The following is a 16,146-nucleotide window of genomic DNA, read 5'->3' on the forward strand; positions in this document are numbered from 1 at the left end:
AAATTACTAGCATACGGGATGAAAAAGGCAATATCACAACAGACACTTCAGAAATACAGAAGATAATCAGAAATTACTTTGAATCCTTATACTCCAATAAAATAGAAGATAGTGAAGGCATAGATAAATTCCTTGAGTCCTATGATCTGCCCAGATTGAGCCAGGAGGATATAGACAACCTAAACAGACCAATAACAATAGAGGAAATAGAAGAAACCATCAAAAGACTACAAACTAAGAAAAGCCCAGGACCGGATGGGTATACAGCAGAGTTTTACAAAACCTTTAAAGAGGAACTAACACCAATACTTTTCAAGCTATTTCAGGAAATAGAAAAAGAGGGAGAACTTCCAAATTCATTCTACGAGGCCAACATCACCCTGATTCCGAAACCAGACAAAGACACTTCAAAGAAAGAAAACTACAGACCAATATCTCTAATGAACCTTGACGCAAAAATTCTCAATAAAATTCTGGTGAATCGGATTCAAATACATATCAAAAAAATTATACACCATGATCAAGTAGGATTTATCCCTGGGATGCAAGGCTGGTTCAATATACGGAAATCAATAAATGTTATTCACCACATCAATAGACTTAAAAATAAAAACCATATGATCATCTCCATGGATGCAGAAAAAGCATTCGACAAAGTACAGCATCCCTTTATGTTCAAAACTCTAGAAAAATTAGGGATAACAGGATCATACCTCAACATTGTAAAAGCAATCTATGATAAGCCACAGGCCAGCATCATTCTGAATGGAGAAAAATTGAAGGCATTCCCTCTAAGATCTGGTACAAGACAGGGATGCCCTCTCTCACCACTTCTGTTCAACATAGTCCTCGAAACACTGGCCAGAGCAATTAGACAGACGAAAGAAATTAAAGGCATAAAAATAGGAAAAGAAGAACTTAAATTATCACTATTTGCAGATGATATGATTCTATACCTAGCAGACCCAAAAGGGTCTACAAAGAAGCTATTAGAGCTAATAAATGAATTCAGCAAAGTGGCCGGATATAAGATCAACACGCATAAATCAAAGGCATTCCTGTATATCAGCGACAAATCCTCTGAAACGGAAATGAGGAAAACTACTCCGTTCACAATATCCCCCCAAAAAATAAAATACTTGGGAATCAACCTAACAAAAGAGGTGAAAGATTTATACAATGAAAATTACAGAACAGTAAAGAAAGATATAGAAGAAGACCTTAGAAGATGGAAAAATATACCCTGCTCATGGAGAGGCAGAACCAACATCATCAAAATGGCGATATTACCAAAAGTTCTCTATAAGTTCAATGCAATGCCAATCAAAATCCCAACAGCATTTCTTGTAGAAATAGATAAAAGAATCATGAAATTCATATGGAATAATAAAAGACCCAGAATAGCAAAAACAATGCTAAGCAGGAAGTGTGAATCAGGCGGTATAGCGATACCAGACTTCAAACTATACTACAGAGCAATAGTTACAAAAACAGCATGGTACTGGTACCAAAACAGGCGGGTGGACCAATGGTACAGAATAGAGGACACAGTAACCAATCCACAAAACTACAACTATCTTATATTTGATAAAGGGGCTAAAAGCATGCAATGGAGGAAGGATAGCATCTTCAACAAATGGTGCTGGGAAAACTGGAAATCCATTTGCATCAAAAAGAAGCTGAATCCCTATCTCTCGCCATGCACAAAAGTTAACTCAAAATGGATCAAGGAGCTTGATATTAAATCAGAGACACGGCATCTGATAGAAAAAAAAGTTGGTTATGATCTACATACTGTGGGATCGGGCCCCAAATTCCTCAATAGGACACCCATAGCGCAAGAGTTAACAACTAGAATCAACAAATGGGACTTACTCAAACTAAAAAGTTTCTTCTCAGCAAAAGAAACAATAAGAGAGATAAACAGGGAGCCTACATCCTGGGAACAAATCTTTACTCCACACACTTCAGATAGAGCCCTAATAACCAGAATATACAAAGAACTCAAAAAATTAGACAATAAGATTACAAATAACCCAATCAATAAATGGGCCAAGGACCTGAACAGACACTTCTCAGAAGAGGACATGCAATCAATCAATAAGTACATGAAAAAATGCTCACCATCTCTAGCAGTCAGAGAAATGCAAATCAAAACTACCCTAAGATACCATCTCACTCCAGTAAGATTGGCAGCCATTAGGAAGTCAAACAACAATAAGTGCTGGAGAGGATGCGGGGAAAAGGGCACTCTTGTTCATTGCTGGTGGGACTGCAAAATGGTGCAGCCAATTTGGAAAGCAGTATGGAGATTTCTTGGAAAGCTGGGAATGGAACCACCATTTGACCCAGCTATTCCCCTTCTCGGTCTATTCCCTAAAGACCTAATAAGAGCATGCTACAGGGACACTGCTACATCAATGTTCATAGCAGCACAATTCACGATAGCAAGATTGTGGAATCAGCCTAGATGCCCTTCAATAGATGAATGGATAAAAAAAATGTGGCATTTATACACAATGGAGTATTACTCTGCATTAAAAAATGACAAAATCATAGAATTTGGAGGGAAATGGATGGCATTAGAGCAGATTATGTTAAGTGAAGCTAGCCAATCTTTAAAAAACAAATACCAAATGACCCCTTTGATATAAGGGGAGTAAACAAGGACAGGGTAGGGACGAAGAGCTTGAGAAGAAGATGTACATTAAACAGGGATGAGAGGTGGGAGGGAAAGGGAGTGAGAAGGGAAATCGCATGGAAATGGAAGGCGATCCTCAGGATTATACATAAGGACATATAAGAGGAAAGGAGGGGTAAGACAAGATAATACAAATCGAAGAAATGATTTACAGTAGAAGGGGTAGAGAGAGAAAAGGGGAGGGGAGGGGAGGGGAGGGGAGGGGGGATAGTAGAGAATAGGACAGACAGCAGAATACATCAGACACTAGAAAGGCAATTTGTCAATCAATGGAAGGGTAACTGATGTGATTCAGCAATCTGTATACGGGGTATAATTGGGAGTTCATAACCCACTTGAATCAAATTGTGAAATATGATGTATTAAGAACTATGTAATGTTTTGAACGACCAACAATAAAAAAAAATAATAATTTTAAGCAAATATACAAATTACACAATCATCACCACAATTCTGTTTTGAACATTTAAATCACCCCAAAAAGTTCCTTTGTACCTATTTGAAGCCAAATTCATCCCTAGGTAGACTTATCCTTTGTTTTTATAGAGCAACAAATTTTGCATTAACCTTTTCTGAACATTTCATATAAATTGAATCATGCAATATATTGAGGTCTTTTGGATCTGGCTTCTTCTACTTAGAATAATGTCTGTGAGGTTCGTCCACATTGCAATGTGTGAATAGTTCCTTCTTACTGCTGAGTAGTATTCCATTGTATAGATATGCTACATTTGTCCATTCATTAATCACTGATAAACATTTGGATTCTTTCCACTTTGGGGTGATTATGAATAAAAATCTTTGTGTGGACATGTTATTTTCCTTGGATAGATACTTGTAAGTAAAATTATAGGGTCATATGACATCTCTATATTTAAATTTTTAAATCCTTTTTTGGTGCTGAGGATTGAACCCAGGGCCTTGTACATGCAAGGCAAGCACTCTACAACTGTGCTATATCCCCAACCCTTATGTTTAACTTTTTAAAAACAAACTATTTTCCAAAGTGGGTCCACCACTTTACATTCCTATCAGAAATACAGAGGGATTTAGTTTTTCCACACTTCCATTGTCCGACTTTTTGATTATATCTATTCTAGTGGGTATACAGTGGTAAAATATGGATTTTCCTAATGACTAATGAGGTTGATCTACACATCTATGTCAGCATGTCAGCATGACAGCACCTTAAAATCAAGAAGTAGCTTTGAAATCAATAAGTGTAATCCCAAAATTGGTTTGGCTATTATGGGTCCTTTTCATTTCCATATATATTTTAGGATAAGCTTTTCAATTTCTACAAACATTGATAGGAATTCACTGAATCTATAGATCCATTTGGGGAAAACTATCATCTTAACGATATTGAATCTTGGGGCTGGGGATATAGCTCACTTGGTAGAGTTCTTATCTCACATGCACAAGACCCTGGGTTCAATCCCCAGCACTACAGAAAAACAAAACAACAACAACAAAAAAACAATATCGGATCTTTCAACTCATTAATATGGAATGTCCTTACATTGCTTAAATCTTCTTTAATTTATCAGCAATGTTTTATAGTTTTTGACATACAAGGATGATACTCCTTTTGCTAACTTCATTCTTAAATAATTTATTTTTTGAGGCCCCATTTGATATCAAAGCACTCATTCTATTCACACAAAACAAGACAATGCTAGAAGTATCTCCAGACTCTCTTCAACAGAAATAGGAATTTTAAGAATTTAAATATCAGAGAAAAATGATACCCAATTCTTCCTAAAGCTTTAGCAAAAATAAGAATGCCTTGCCATTACTTAATCAGACTAACTTTTAAAAATGACCAAAAAAAAAAAAAATGAAGGTGAAACCCTAGTAAGGAAGATACAAACTATAACGTACTTAAATTTTAGACACTTTTTTTCACATTATTTGCACATTGCTAAAATCAGGATATCTTTATAATTAATGACATCTTATAATTATCAGTATTTTTCACTTTTTCAATAACATAGAATGGTGGGACATTTCATAAGTGATTATACCTTTGACTTAATAAAACACAGTGGTTATTTTTAGACAATATGCTATAATCCTAGAATACCTAAGGGATAATTCAACAAATCATTAGATAAAGCTGCAAATCATCAGATAAAGCTACAAGATGAGCCTGAAAAAAATACTTAATAAACCAACAATCACTCAGCTGAAAAATAATTGGAATGAGCTGATTCAAAATAGCAATATCAAAAAAAATCTAAGTATAATCATTAATTTTAAAATGTGAAATCTATATGACAAAAACCACAAATCTTTGCCAAAAGATAGAAAAGAATGATTCATTAGTGAAAAGATAAGTTATGATGGGGAAACTTAATATGTAAATATTGTAATTATTTTCAAATTATTAAGTTTAACAACATTCAATCAAACTCCCAACATGATTTCTGTGGAAGAAACCTGACTATAAAATTCATCTAAAAGAATGCATAGTCACGAAGAGCCAAGAAAAGTTTGAAAATTCAAAGAAACAAAGCAACATTTGCCAAATCAAATGTTAAAAACTATATAAAACCATTTTATAATAGTATAAGAAAGGAGAATAAGTTTATTTAAATTACCCTACATGGATTTTCTGCTTCAGGATAAATACCATTATATAGTTTACAACTCTAAAATCATTTTTGTTTCTGAAATTCTGACACTTTCTAGAGTTCAGATGTGGGTATTTCTTCAAGTTATCTGAGACAGACAACCAATAGAAGATACAGATACCAAGAACAAATGTAAAAGAAGAAAGGCAAAGGTACAAGAAGAATGTTTCCTAAAACATGGAAGATTTATAAGCAACTACCAACATGAGAAGAAATCACAGTAATTGTAATGTAAAATGATTTGGAGAAAGCTAGAATGTTGTTTCTTAATATCCAAATTAGAGAACAAACCCCATAGTCTAAATGGATTAAGTGTTCTTTTTTCTTTTTTTCCAATTTTCTTTTATGGTTGTAAAATACTCATAATATAAAATTTACCATCTTAACCATTTTGAGTTTACAGTTCAGAGTATTAAGTACATTCATGATATTGTGCATACATAGCCACCAACCATTTCCAGAACTTATTTCATCTTGCAAAATGGCAACTCCATGCTCATTAAATAATAATTTTCCATTCCCCTATTCCCAGACCCTGACAACCACCATTCTACTTTACAGATCAAGAGTTCTCTTAGAAGAGTTGAAAGTATTGGTGTTTGATGGGTTTTAAAGCAGCATAATGTATACAATGGAGAGTACATGTGGATTTGAAAGACTAGAGTCTAAGGCTTGCTTTGAGGTGATAGTGGGTTAGTTGGACTAAACCTATGCTAGATATGATACTTTATATTCTACCTACATCAAGGAGGCACTATGAGTGTCAAAGGAGATAACCATTGTAAAAATTACTTCTGCAAACTTCAATAAAACTTTAAGAAAATTAAAATACTTTCAAGAGTTGACAATTTAAGAATATCTCTCAGGAAACTTGTATAAAACTGACTTTTCTATTGTTAAAATAAGGTCATAGGAAATAATCTTTATATGCTTATTCTCAAGATAAGAATAAAATAAAACAAAAACCCTGTTTTTGTGCAGAAAAGATACAAACATGGAATGGGAAAAAGTGAGGAAGGACTTGGATTTGAATTGAGATATCAAGATGAACTCATTATTTTCCTTAATATACTATAAAAATGCCAAATATAAAGAGAAAGAGACAGAATGACAATGTAAAGCCCAGAGGTACTTTAAAGATTAGCTACATTCCCAGACCTTTTTATTTTTTATTTTGAGACAGAGGTTCACTAAGTTGCTGAAGCTGGCCTGGAACGTCAATGCTTCTGCTTCAGCCTTCTGAATCACTGGGATTAGAGGTGTGCACCACCGTGCCTGGCTCATAGCTAATCTTGTTTGATCTACACTCCCATTCATTTGTCTACTTCTCAGCTAATTTTGGAAGCCAATTCTAGATATCTTATTATTTCATCTATGAATATTTATCTTTGAATTAGAGGAACCTTTTTGGCAATATAATCTCAATACTTAATTAAAAGTACTTAATTAGCGATAACTTCTAAACATCATGAAATATCCATTCAGTGTGTACATTTCTCTGAATGTGTAATCATTTCTTAACAGTGTGTCTGCAGGAATCAAGTTGCAAATAAAGCCCATATATCACATTAGTTGATATGTCTCCTCCTCCAGTGTCCCCTTCACCTCCTCCCCTTCCATACTTGTAGTTTTTTGGTTAAAGTAGCTGGGTTGTATTACAATTCTTTATAGTCTGGATTTTGCCAACCACACTCTATATTATCATTCAGTATGAATCCTGTCCCCCATATTTCCTGCAAAATGGTAGATTCTATTTTGATGTCAATAAATAGATAATGACTTAATTTTAAAAATCATCAACTTATAACCTCCAAATTAGAAATGAACTCTAACAAGGATCAAAAATGGCATTAAAACTCATTGGGTAAAGGGTCATGGTGGTATATGCCTATGATACCAGCAGCTCAGGAGGCTGAGACAGGAGGATCACTAGTACAAAACCAACCTCAGCAATGGCAAGGTGCTAAGCAACTCAGTGAGACCCTGTCACTAAATAAAATAAAAAATAGGGCTGGGGATGTGGCTCCGTGGTTGAAGATCTAATAGTCAAGATCTTAAATAAGCGATCAAATTCAGTTAGGATGAACAACAGCAAACTACAGCCCTCCAGATGTAATGTAATAAGAAGTAGATAGGTCATACATATTGGGTTCTTTCCAGAAATCTTTAAAATGAATCTAATCAGCGCAAGAACAGTAACAGAAATCCAGAACATGGGACATTCTATAAATCAATGTTGTAAAATAAAAAACAAAAAGAGCATTTTTATTTGTTTTTAGATTAGAGGAAACTAAACAGACAAAAAAAATCTATGAAGTTTTATATGATCCTAGATAAAAATGAATGGGGAATACATGTTCATGGTATGAGGCTTCTGAGCCCCTACAGGTTTCTCTTTCAGCCTTCTCCATGATCTCTCTCTCCATAAGAACAGATATTGCAGATATTGATGACACTCACCTGCTTTGCACATGTAAAAGGTGCCTGTCAAGTTGGTTTCAATCACAGCATGCCATCCCTTTGAATTGATATCTTCAAAAGGAGACAGGAACTGGCCTCCTCCATTGTTTACCAAGAAATTGATCTTACCATAAACAGCTAAGGTAGATTTGATCAAATTATCCACCTAAAGAAAAACATTAAAATTTCAGTAACCTAACTTGCTATTTGGACTGCTCATTTATTCTAGAAGTGTGGCAGAGCTTACACTCTCTGACAGTGAACACCAACTCTGAGTACTATAACCAATGAACTTTTGGTCAGCAATGAGCAAACATAAAATTCCTACCTCAATGAGTAGTTTGCCAGTGTCCAATACTCACATATCATAAAATTAAAATCATAATTTTGACAAGATACACCTAAAAGTCTGTATCAATTCTAAGTATATCAGGTCTCAGGCATATTAATTTGTGACCTTCCAATCATGAATAAGGAACAGTGATGAAATCAGGTCAAAATGAACATTAACAAACGTCTTACGCAAAGTGTGGTGGCACACGCCTGTAATCCCAGCAGTTTGGGAGGCGGAAACAGGAGGATTGTGAGTGCAAAACCAGCCTCAGCAAAAGTGAGGTACTAAGAAACACAGTGAGACCCCATCTCTACATAAAATACAAAATAGAACTGCAGATGTGGCTCAGACCCCTGGGTTCAATCCCCAGTCCAAAACAAATATTAAAAAAAAAAAAAAGAAACGCCATAAAGGACAAGAGGCCCTTTAACACATCCTTGCTTAGCTACCCTGTCTTGCTTTCTTCCATCCCCTTCTCTTGAGTCACTGGTTCAATAAATCATCGGCCCAAAAATCTTCTTACAGGCTCTGTTAGCCCTTTCTGAGATAGCTACCACAGTAGAGCGGGAAGCACAGCCAGGTTTAGGCATCACAAATGCTAATGAAAATTAGTAGATATATTTGCACTGACTTATTTGCATTTATACATTAGTAGATATATTTGCATTACCTCCTCTTCTTTACGGATGTTGCATTGCAGGGGAGTGACCTGAGCCTGGCTGGAGGGAGGTAGGGTGGATTTCAGTTCCTCTGCAGCAGATTTTAGTCTTTCGATTTTCCGGGATGCAATGACCACATTACACCCTTAGGAACAAATAGGCAGAGAACAAATACAGAAGTTTTCATGAGTTGTCAAATTCCAACAATAATAATGTACAGAAGACATTTTGTGTGCTGTGTTCCTTTAAACAACAAAAACAAACAAACAAAACCTAATCAGAATGTCTTCTCTGGACAAGATGGAAGAGTAGAAAACTGAAATTCTCTTTAACCTGAAACACAAAACTGGATAAAATATATGAAACAATGGTTTTCAGGCACTGGACATCAAAAAAGCACTGGACTACAAATTGTCATCTCTGAGAGCAGAAACAAACATGTGAGCTCTATGATTATGCCAGCTTATCACCTGGAGAAAACTTCCAGACCACAGCACAGGAGGGACTCATTCACAGGTCAGAGTTCTCCCTGAGTGGAAGGATGAAGTTGGAAGTCTAAGAAGTCCTAGCAGCTGGTTATACAGGGTGTAGAGAGACAAGAGACACCAAAATCTGCAGAGTCCTTCTTCTTTTTTTTTTTTTTTATTTAAACCTGCTTCACTTTATTGGAACTAGCTCCATTGATTACAGAATGGGATTACAGCAGAGTCCTTCTTGAATCCTCAGCAAAAGTACTGACGGAAATACACGAACAGACTAGAGAAAGAACTTCCCAAAATGAGCAGAAGGAACAAACCCTGTCCTGGGAAACAACACTGGGAATAGTTATTGTGCTGACTAGGAAAAATGTTTTACCTAGATGGTGCTTAGATGTTTCACAGGGTGAAGTGTATAATGGCCTCAACAGCGAGGTTAAGTTAGACATAAACTAACTATTGAGACCAACACTTAACTTTAAAAAGTGAGTCTCCTTCAAAGTATCAAACTATTTTAACTTAACTTTCATCCTAGAAAAAAAGCTTAAGAATACTTATAAGAATATAAAAATTGTCATCATCCAACAAGGTAAAATTCAATCCATAATTCAACATGCAAAGGAACAGGAAAGTAACAACCCATAATGAAAAGAAGAGCCAATTTATAAAATACCCCAGAATGACACTGATGGTACAATTAAATAAGCTCCTGATAAAGAAAAAATCTTAAAACCAGCCAAAGAAAAACAATGCCATACATACAGAACATAAAAAGATAAGGACTTTTTCACAAACAGTGAAATCCAGAAGACAGTGGCATAACATTACCTGTTTTATGAAAAAGATAAAAATGAATAAGACTGTGAACTTAGAAATCCTGACCCAGTGAAAATATCTTTCAAAAATGATGACAAAATAAAAACTTCTCAGTCTAGGGATGTGGCTCAATGGTAGAATGATTGCCTGGCATGCACAAGGTCCTGGGCTAGATTCCCAGCACTACAGGGGGCATGGGGAAAAAAAAGAAAAAAGACCTCTTCACACATATGGGAACTAGAAGAATTCATCAGAACAGATGTGCTCTTAAAAAAAAAAAAAAAAAGAAAAAAGAAAGTGCTTCAAACAGAAGAAAAATTATTCCAGATGGAAAGTTTAATCTACACAAAAGAGAGAATCCATGATGGTAATTATGTGAGTGAGTGAATAGGAAGATTTTCTTCTTCCTATTCAAATCTCTTTAAAAAGCAGCGATAATTTAAAGCACAAGTAATAATAATGCATTGTGGGTTTTAAAATATACATACTTTTTTTTTCTTTTTTTTCTTTTTGGTACCATATGTCAAGGTCATTGTACTGTCATGTGTAACTAATTAAAACAAATAAAATGCTTCCCACCTTCTTGAGGACAATAGTCCCTTGTTTTGCTCAATTCTAACATATACTAATTCCAGTTGCCTTATCTTAGTTAAATGCCACCAGTCCTTCAATAACATGAGCCAAGTTTGATGATGGTATATTAGGTCTGAGAAACTACATAATATACAAACTTTCCTGCTAGCTCTTCAGCCCACAAAGCAGTAGATAAAAAATTCAATTCACATCATGGAGGGTGACTTATCAAGTCCTTTCTTTCAAATGGTACAAAGGGGCACAGGAAACATTTGGGGGTGACAAATTCCTTTCAATCTTCAACTCAGAATACCACATTTATTAAGCACCTTCTGAATCCCTGATGACTATCAGTCACTACAGTAAGAAAAAGTGCTGTCTTGTCACAATTGCCACTTGCCTTTTACTTTCCTTTTAACTACCGTATCTAATTCATGTTCTGCTAGAGTAACAGAAAGAGAATAATTAACTTGAAGACAAAGTAAAAATGTGTTTTGTCTGATATATGTAAGCTAGAGAGAAAAAAGGAAAATAAGGGACCTCATGAAAACAGAAGGGAGATGGAGTTAGAGAAGATAATGCTAAGTGAAGTTAGCCAATCCCCCAAAACCAAATGTCAAATGTTTTCTTTGATATAAGGAGGCTGATTCATAGTGGGATAGGGAGCCGGAGCAGGGGAGGAATAGAGGAACTCTAGATAGGGCAGAGGGGTGGGAGGGGAAGGGAGGGGGCATGGGGTTATTAATGATGATGGAATGTGATGATCATTATTATCCAAAGTACATGTATAAAGACACTAACTGGTGTGAATATACTGGGTATACAACCAGAGATATGAAAAATTGTGCTCTATATGTGTAATAAGAATTGTAATGCATTCTGCTGTCATATATAAATAATAATAATAATAATAATAAAAACAGAAGAGAGACCAGTAGACTAGAGGAAGGGATGGAGGAGGGAAAGTAAAAGGGGAATGAGGAGGAATGAAACAAACTAAATTATGTGTTACACATATAAGAATGTATCATAATGAATCCCATTGTTATGTATAATGATAATGTACCGATAAAAATACTTTTCAAAAAGACTGGCTTGAATTCAACTTGAGTAGTCTTGAGTATTCCTTGACAGAATCAAGACTTCCTCTAACAGCATCTGTCAATCAGAGAAAAGGTATCCAATTCTGTCTCCTACCGCTTTCTCTTGTTAGCTGGGGCTTTCCGGTGTTCTCTCAGCAAAAGGAAAAGCCAAATCATGTGGATGTGAAAGACAACCCAATAATAGCCATTTTACTCAAGCTGTAATTCAGCCCCCAAAACAGTGGCCTTTTCACTGGAAAAGAATAGATAATATTTTATTCTATTTGCCTAATTTGGGTTTACATAACAACTTTCACTAAATAACCATTGTCATTAAAAAATAAAGATGAGAAAGTCATAACAAAAAATTATATTCTTCCATTAAAGGAAATCCATTTTCAATACAACAACAAAAATGTTTGTTTTTTTTTTTTAGTATATGAAATATTTTTCTTGGGAGTGCTCCATCACTTTTATCATCATCCCAAGATTACAATATCACTGTGTTAATGTTTCAGTTTGTGCCATAATAATACTCTGCCACCTTCCCCACAAGGATATAATGTTTGGCCAATACAAATCTACCAAAAACAAAAAACTCAAATGCTTGAAAATATACTAATAGTTCTGTCAGGTAAACTAGGATCCTACAAATCTGCTGAGAGAAGCCAAATGCCTACCCCTTCCATAAAATGATCACCAATTCAGATTTTCTTATAATTATTTCATGAAAGGGGACAGAGTTTAGTGTTAGGAGTGGAGAAGGTAGGAATGGTAATCTGCAAAACCAAAGCCAGAACAGGAAATGTTATTTTTCCTCTTAAAAATGTATATATTTCCATTTCTTTAAAATATAATAGTTTTGTTTGTTGTTGTTGTTTTGTTTCTTAGTTCATACCATGCCTGATCTTGGAAACACAATAGTTACCAAGATAATTTACATGTTCATTAAAAAAAAAAAAAATGAAGGATTAGGAATAGACCACTTGCCCAGTATGCAAGAAGCCCTGTGAGTTCGATCCCCAACAGCAAGGGAAAAAAAAAATATATTTTATATACAGAGATATGAAAAATTGTGCTCTATATGTGTAATAAGGATTGTAATGTATTCCACTGTTGTCGTGTATTTAAAAAAAAAAAGACAATTTTAACCAGTCATAAAAAAATGCTAACAATGTTATAAACTTCCATCCAGTCTTTTTATTTATTTTTCATTAGCAATCAAACTGAAATACTATTTTCTTTATAATCCTGTTTTGTCCAATTATATGGTATGCATTTCTCCACATGATGTCTTCAATAGAAAGATTTATTTGTGTCAATATAATATTTCATTGTGATTGATTTAACTATTTCCCTCATACTAGATATTTAGGTTGTTTCTAATTTTTTCACTACATGAATAATATAATACCTATGAATTCAAATCTTTACTTGCCTCATTGTTTCCTTGGAGTAAATTCCTGAGAAATGAATTACTAAATCTAGAGCATGAACACTGTAAAACTTTTGGAACTTTTTTTCTAAATATATTTTTCCTGCTTTTCTCACTCCCTCATCAACACTTCAATTTTGTACAAGGTTTTTAAACTGTTAGAAAAACAATAGTATCTTATTGTTTTATTTTGTATTTTATTACACATAAAGTTGATTATTTTCTCAGATACTTATTACCTCTTTGTATTTTCTCTTTTGTAATGCTTAGTCATATCTTTAGCCTATTTTTCTATCACTATATTGGCTTTTTGTGTATTTGTAAGGGCTCTTTATATAATAAGACTATTTGTCTTATGTTGTAAATTTTTTCTTTATAATCCTTTAAACTTTTTAACTCATTGAAGGTTGACATCTTCAGATAGGTAAGTTTATCTGTTTTTCTCTGGGTGGTTCTTTCCTTGTGTATATTTACAAGGTCCTTTTTTCATCCAAGTTAAGATAGATATTTACTATTTTAGGGGAGGGAGATTATGACAAGAGATGTGAGAAAATAATACGAAAGGAGCCTCTCAATGTGTTGACGACCTTTTCTAACTAAATGAGCCCTCGCTGTGCTTCATAATCACTGGAATTGGGCAGCATTTAGAAGAGGTTGATTTAAAAACAAATACCCAATTCCATGGCATGTGCCTACCTCAGGCACAGTACGTTTGGCTCCAAGCCCCTGTAGTTTACATCTAGTGACTCCAGGTCCAAGGCTTCTCCACGATTTCCAAGAAAGAACTCTTCTCCCTCCTCGCAGTTGTAATTTGGCCCACCTCTAAGACCCCTTTGCTTTACAATGCTACCCTACCCCGGCCCCGCAAGCAGCCTCTGGCGTCCAAACACGTTACCGCAGCCAGGCCTTTGCAGACCCAAGGCTCCAGGTGCCCAGGTCAAGAGACCTGCACGCGTACCCAGGTGCAGAAGCTCCTTCGCGATGGCCTTTCCGATGCCGGTGGCCCCGCCGGTGACGATGGCCGTTTGGTTCCGCAGCAAGCCAGGAGCCAGGCAGCTCTGGCCCTTTGTCCAGGAGCCCATAGTCCCGGAGCGTCAGAAGTGTAGCGCCCGCCGTGCTGCGTCAGCTTAGTTACCCAGAGGTGGGCGGGGCTAAGGGCCCGGACCCACGTGATCATCAAATCCCGCCCCGCCCCGCCCCGCCCTGGCCCCGCCCCCAAGGCGGCAGCCTGGCTTTCTCTCCAGCTGCACGCTCTCCTGCGACCGCCTCCAGCAGTTAGCATCCTCCACCAGCTTGGGTCCACAGGCACTTGTGAGTGAGATTCCTTTTTCTTTCTTTCTTTTTTCTTTCCTTTTTTTTTTTTTTTTTTAAATCTCGATGGCATTGGAGGGGAAGGGAAATACACACACACACACACACACACATACACAAAGCGAGTGTGTGCTGTATTTTGAGAATTTAATCCTCGGGGCCATAGCTCTCCTGGTTAATTAAAATTAAATCTCCAGTGCATCTGGAAAAAAGAAAGGCTGCTGCTCGCGGCCTTGGATGCGCCCACCAGCGTCAGACATCAGGCTGGGCTTCAGCTAATGTGTGCCACTGGCTGGGAAAGGAGAAGGGTAGGTAGGGGAAGGAAGTGCAGCTTCCAGATTCCTTCAGCCTCAGGGATGGAGCCCAGGGAAGAAAGGTGGGGAGGGGGGTGGCAGAGAAGGTAAGGTTGCAGTCATCCACAAAACCAAGATAATAAATGATTTAAAAAATAAACTCAGGCCCACTTCCACCTCATCTCCCACGCCCCACCCAGGAATAAAAAACAAAAAGTCACCTCTAACCAGATCTGAGGTCCGATCATATCAGTCGGGCTATGTAACAAGTCAAAAGGGGAATCTTTCTTTGGAGGATGCATGCTTCCTGCAAGACTCATCTGTAGGTTTATGCTTGAGTTCCTGTCTTCTAGTTCATTCCCTACAGAAAGACTGCTGAAGATGGGGGGAATTTCTCACTGTGTGTTGATGTTCAGTAACAGGATTTTATTATTCAGATGCTTCTCCTTATTTTCACCTTAAGAACTTGGCAGGTCTGTTGAATGTGTCAGGTGCAGTGATCTTAGACTAGACAAAATGCTTTTTCTAAGTCTGTTGTTATAATGCAGTATTTTTCCTGCCAGGTATAAAAATCATGTAAAAGCCAGCAGATGCCATCATTTTGTTGTTGTTGAGCCCACTACTTAAAATTCACCAAGCGAATTGAAAATGGGTCTGATTAAGAATGGAACCAGACATCACTTCCTCCCCTGGGTTCCTCCCACCAGCAAGACTGCAGTTCTTGTTGGACAATCACACTTCCTCCCTGTTCTACCCTCCCCTTGCCCTTCTGTGACCTCCTTTAGAAACACTTCCCCTCTGTCATTGTTGCTGAGGGATTCCAGTCTATACTCATTGAAGAAAAGAAGAAAGCTCTTCTGGTTCATATTGACTAGAGAACTGAGTGAGGAATCACATACCCTTTTACATAAGTCAGTTATGTAGATAGGACAAAAAATTAAAAATTACACCATTGCCACATTCTTTTTTTTAAAGTAAAATAGGAAAGTCCAAAGTATTGTAGAAAAGCAGAATTCCTGGTGCTTTAATCTCACTGATCAAGTTTTGTTCTTTGGTTGGTTTGTCGTGCTGAGATTGAACCCAGGGCCTTGTAAATGCTACGCAAGTACCACTGAATTACACCTCCAGGCCCCAGAAAATGTTTTGTAAGCAGAAAAAGAAATATTGTCTCAATTCTCAGGGTTATGAAAAAATTCAGAATTCTGAGAAAATTCAGTCTTGCTTTCTTTTGGGTAGGAGCACTTTAAATTGCCTTTCAAAAATTATTTTTATTTTGTTAGTGTTTTGGTTTATCTCACAGATAATGTCATTGAAGGTATAAGGTATTGTGGTTTTTGGCCTGACCTGTGGATTCTCAGAGATGTGTCAGG

General features: G+C 36.4%; 1 protein-coding gene across 1 annotated transcript in view; it reads right to left on the bottom strand.

The window, feature by feature from the left end:
- The window catches only part of Pecr (peroxisomal trans-2-enoyl-CoA reductase), a 29,960-nt gene extending 15,653 nt beyond the window's left edge, over window positions 1-14,307 (bottom strand). Inside the window, exons 1-3 of the mRNA XM_026402356.2 lie at window positions 14,131-14,307; window positions 8,802-8,935; window positions 7,798-7,963 (exon numbers count right to left, since the gene is read on the bottom strand). Of these exons, the coding sequence (XP_026258141.2) occupies window positions 7,798-7,963; window positions 8,802-8,935; window positions 14,131-14,254 (424 nt within the window). The 5' untranslated portion in view covers window positions 14,255-14,307. The remainder of the gene's footprint in view (window positions 1-7,797; window positions 7,964-8,801; window positions 8,936-14,130) is intronic.
- Between the last annotated feature and the right edge of the window lie 1,839 nt (window positions 14,308-16,146).

The sequence above is a fragment of the Urocitellus parryii genome, chromosome 1 (genome assembly GCF_045843805.1).
Source record: "Urocitellus parryii isolate mUroPar1 chromosome 1, mUroPar1.hap1, whole genome shotgun sequence".
In the NCBI taxonomy this organism is placed as follows: domain Eukaryota; kingdom Metazoa; phylum Chordata; class Mammalia; order Rodentia; family Sciuridae; genus Urocitellus; species Urocitellus parryii.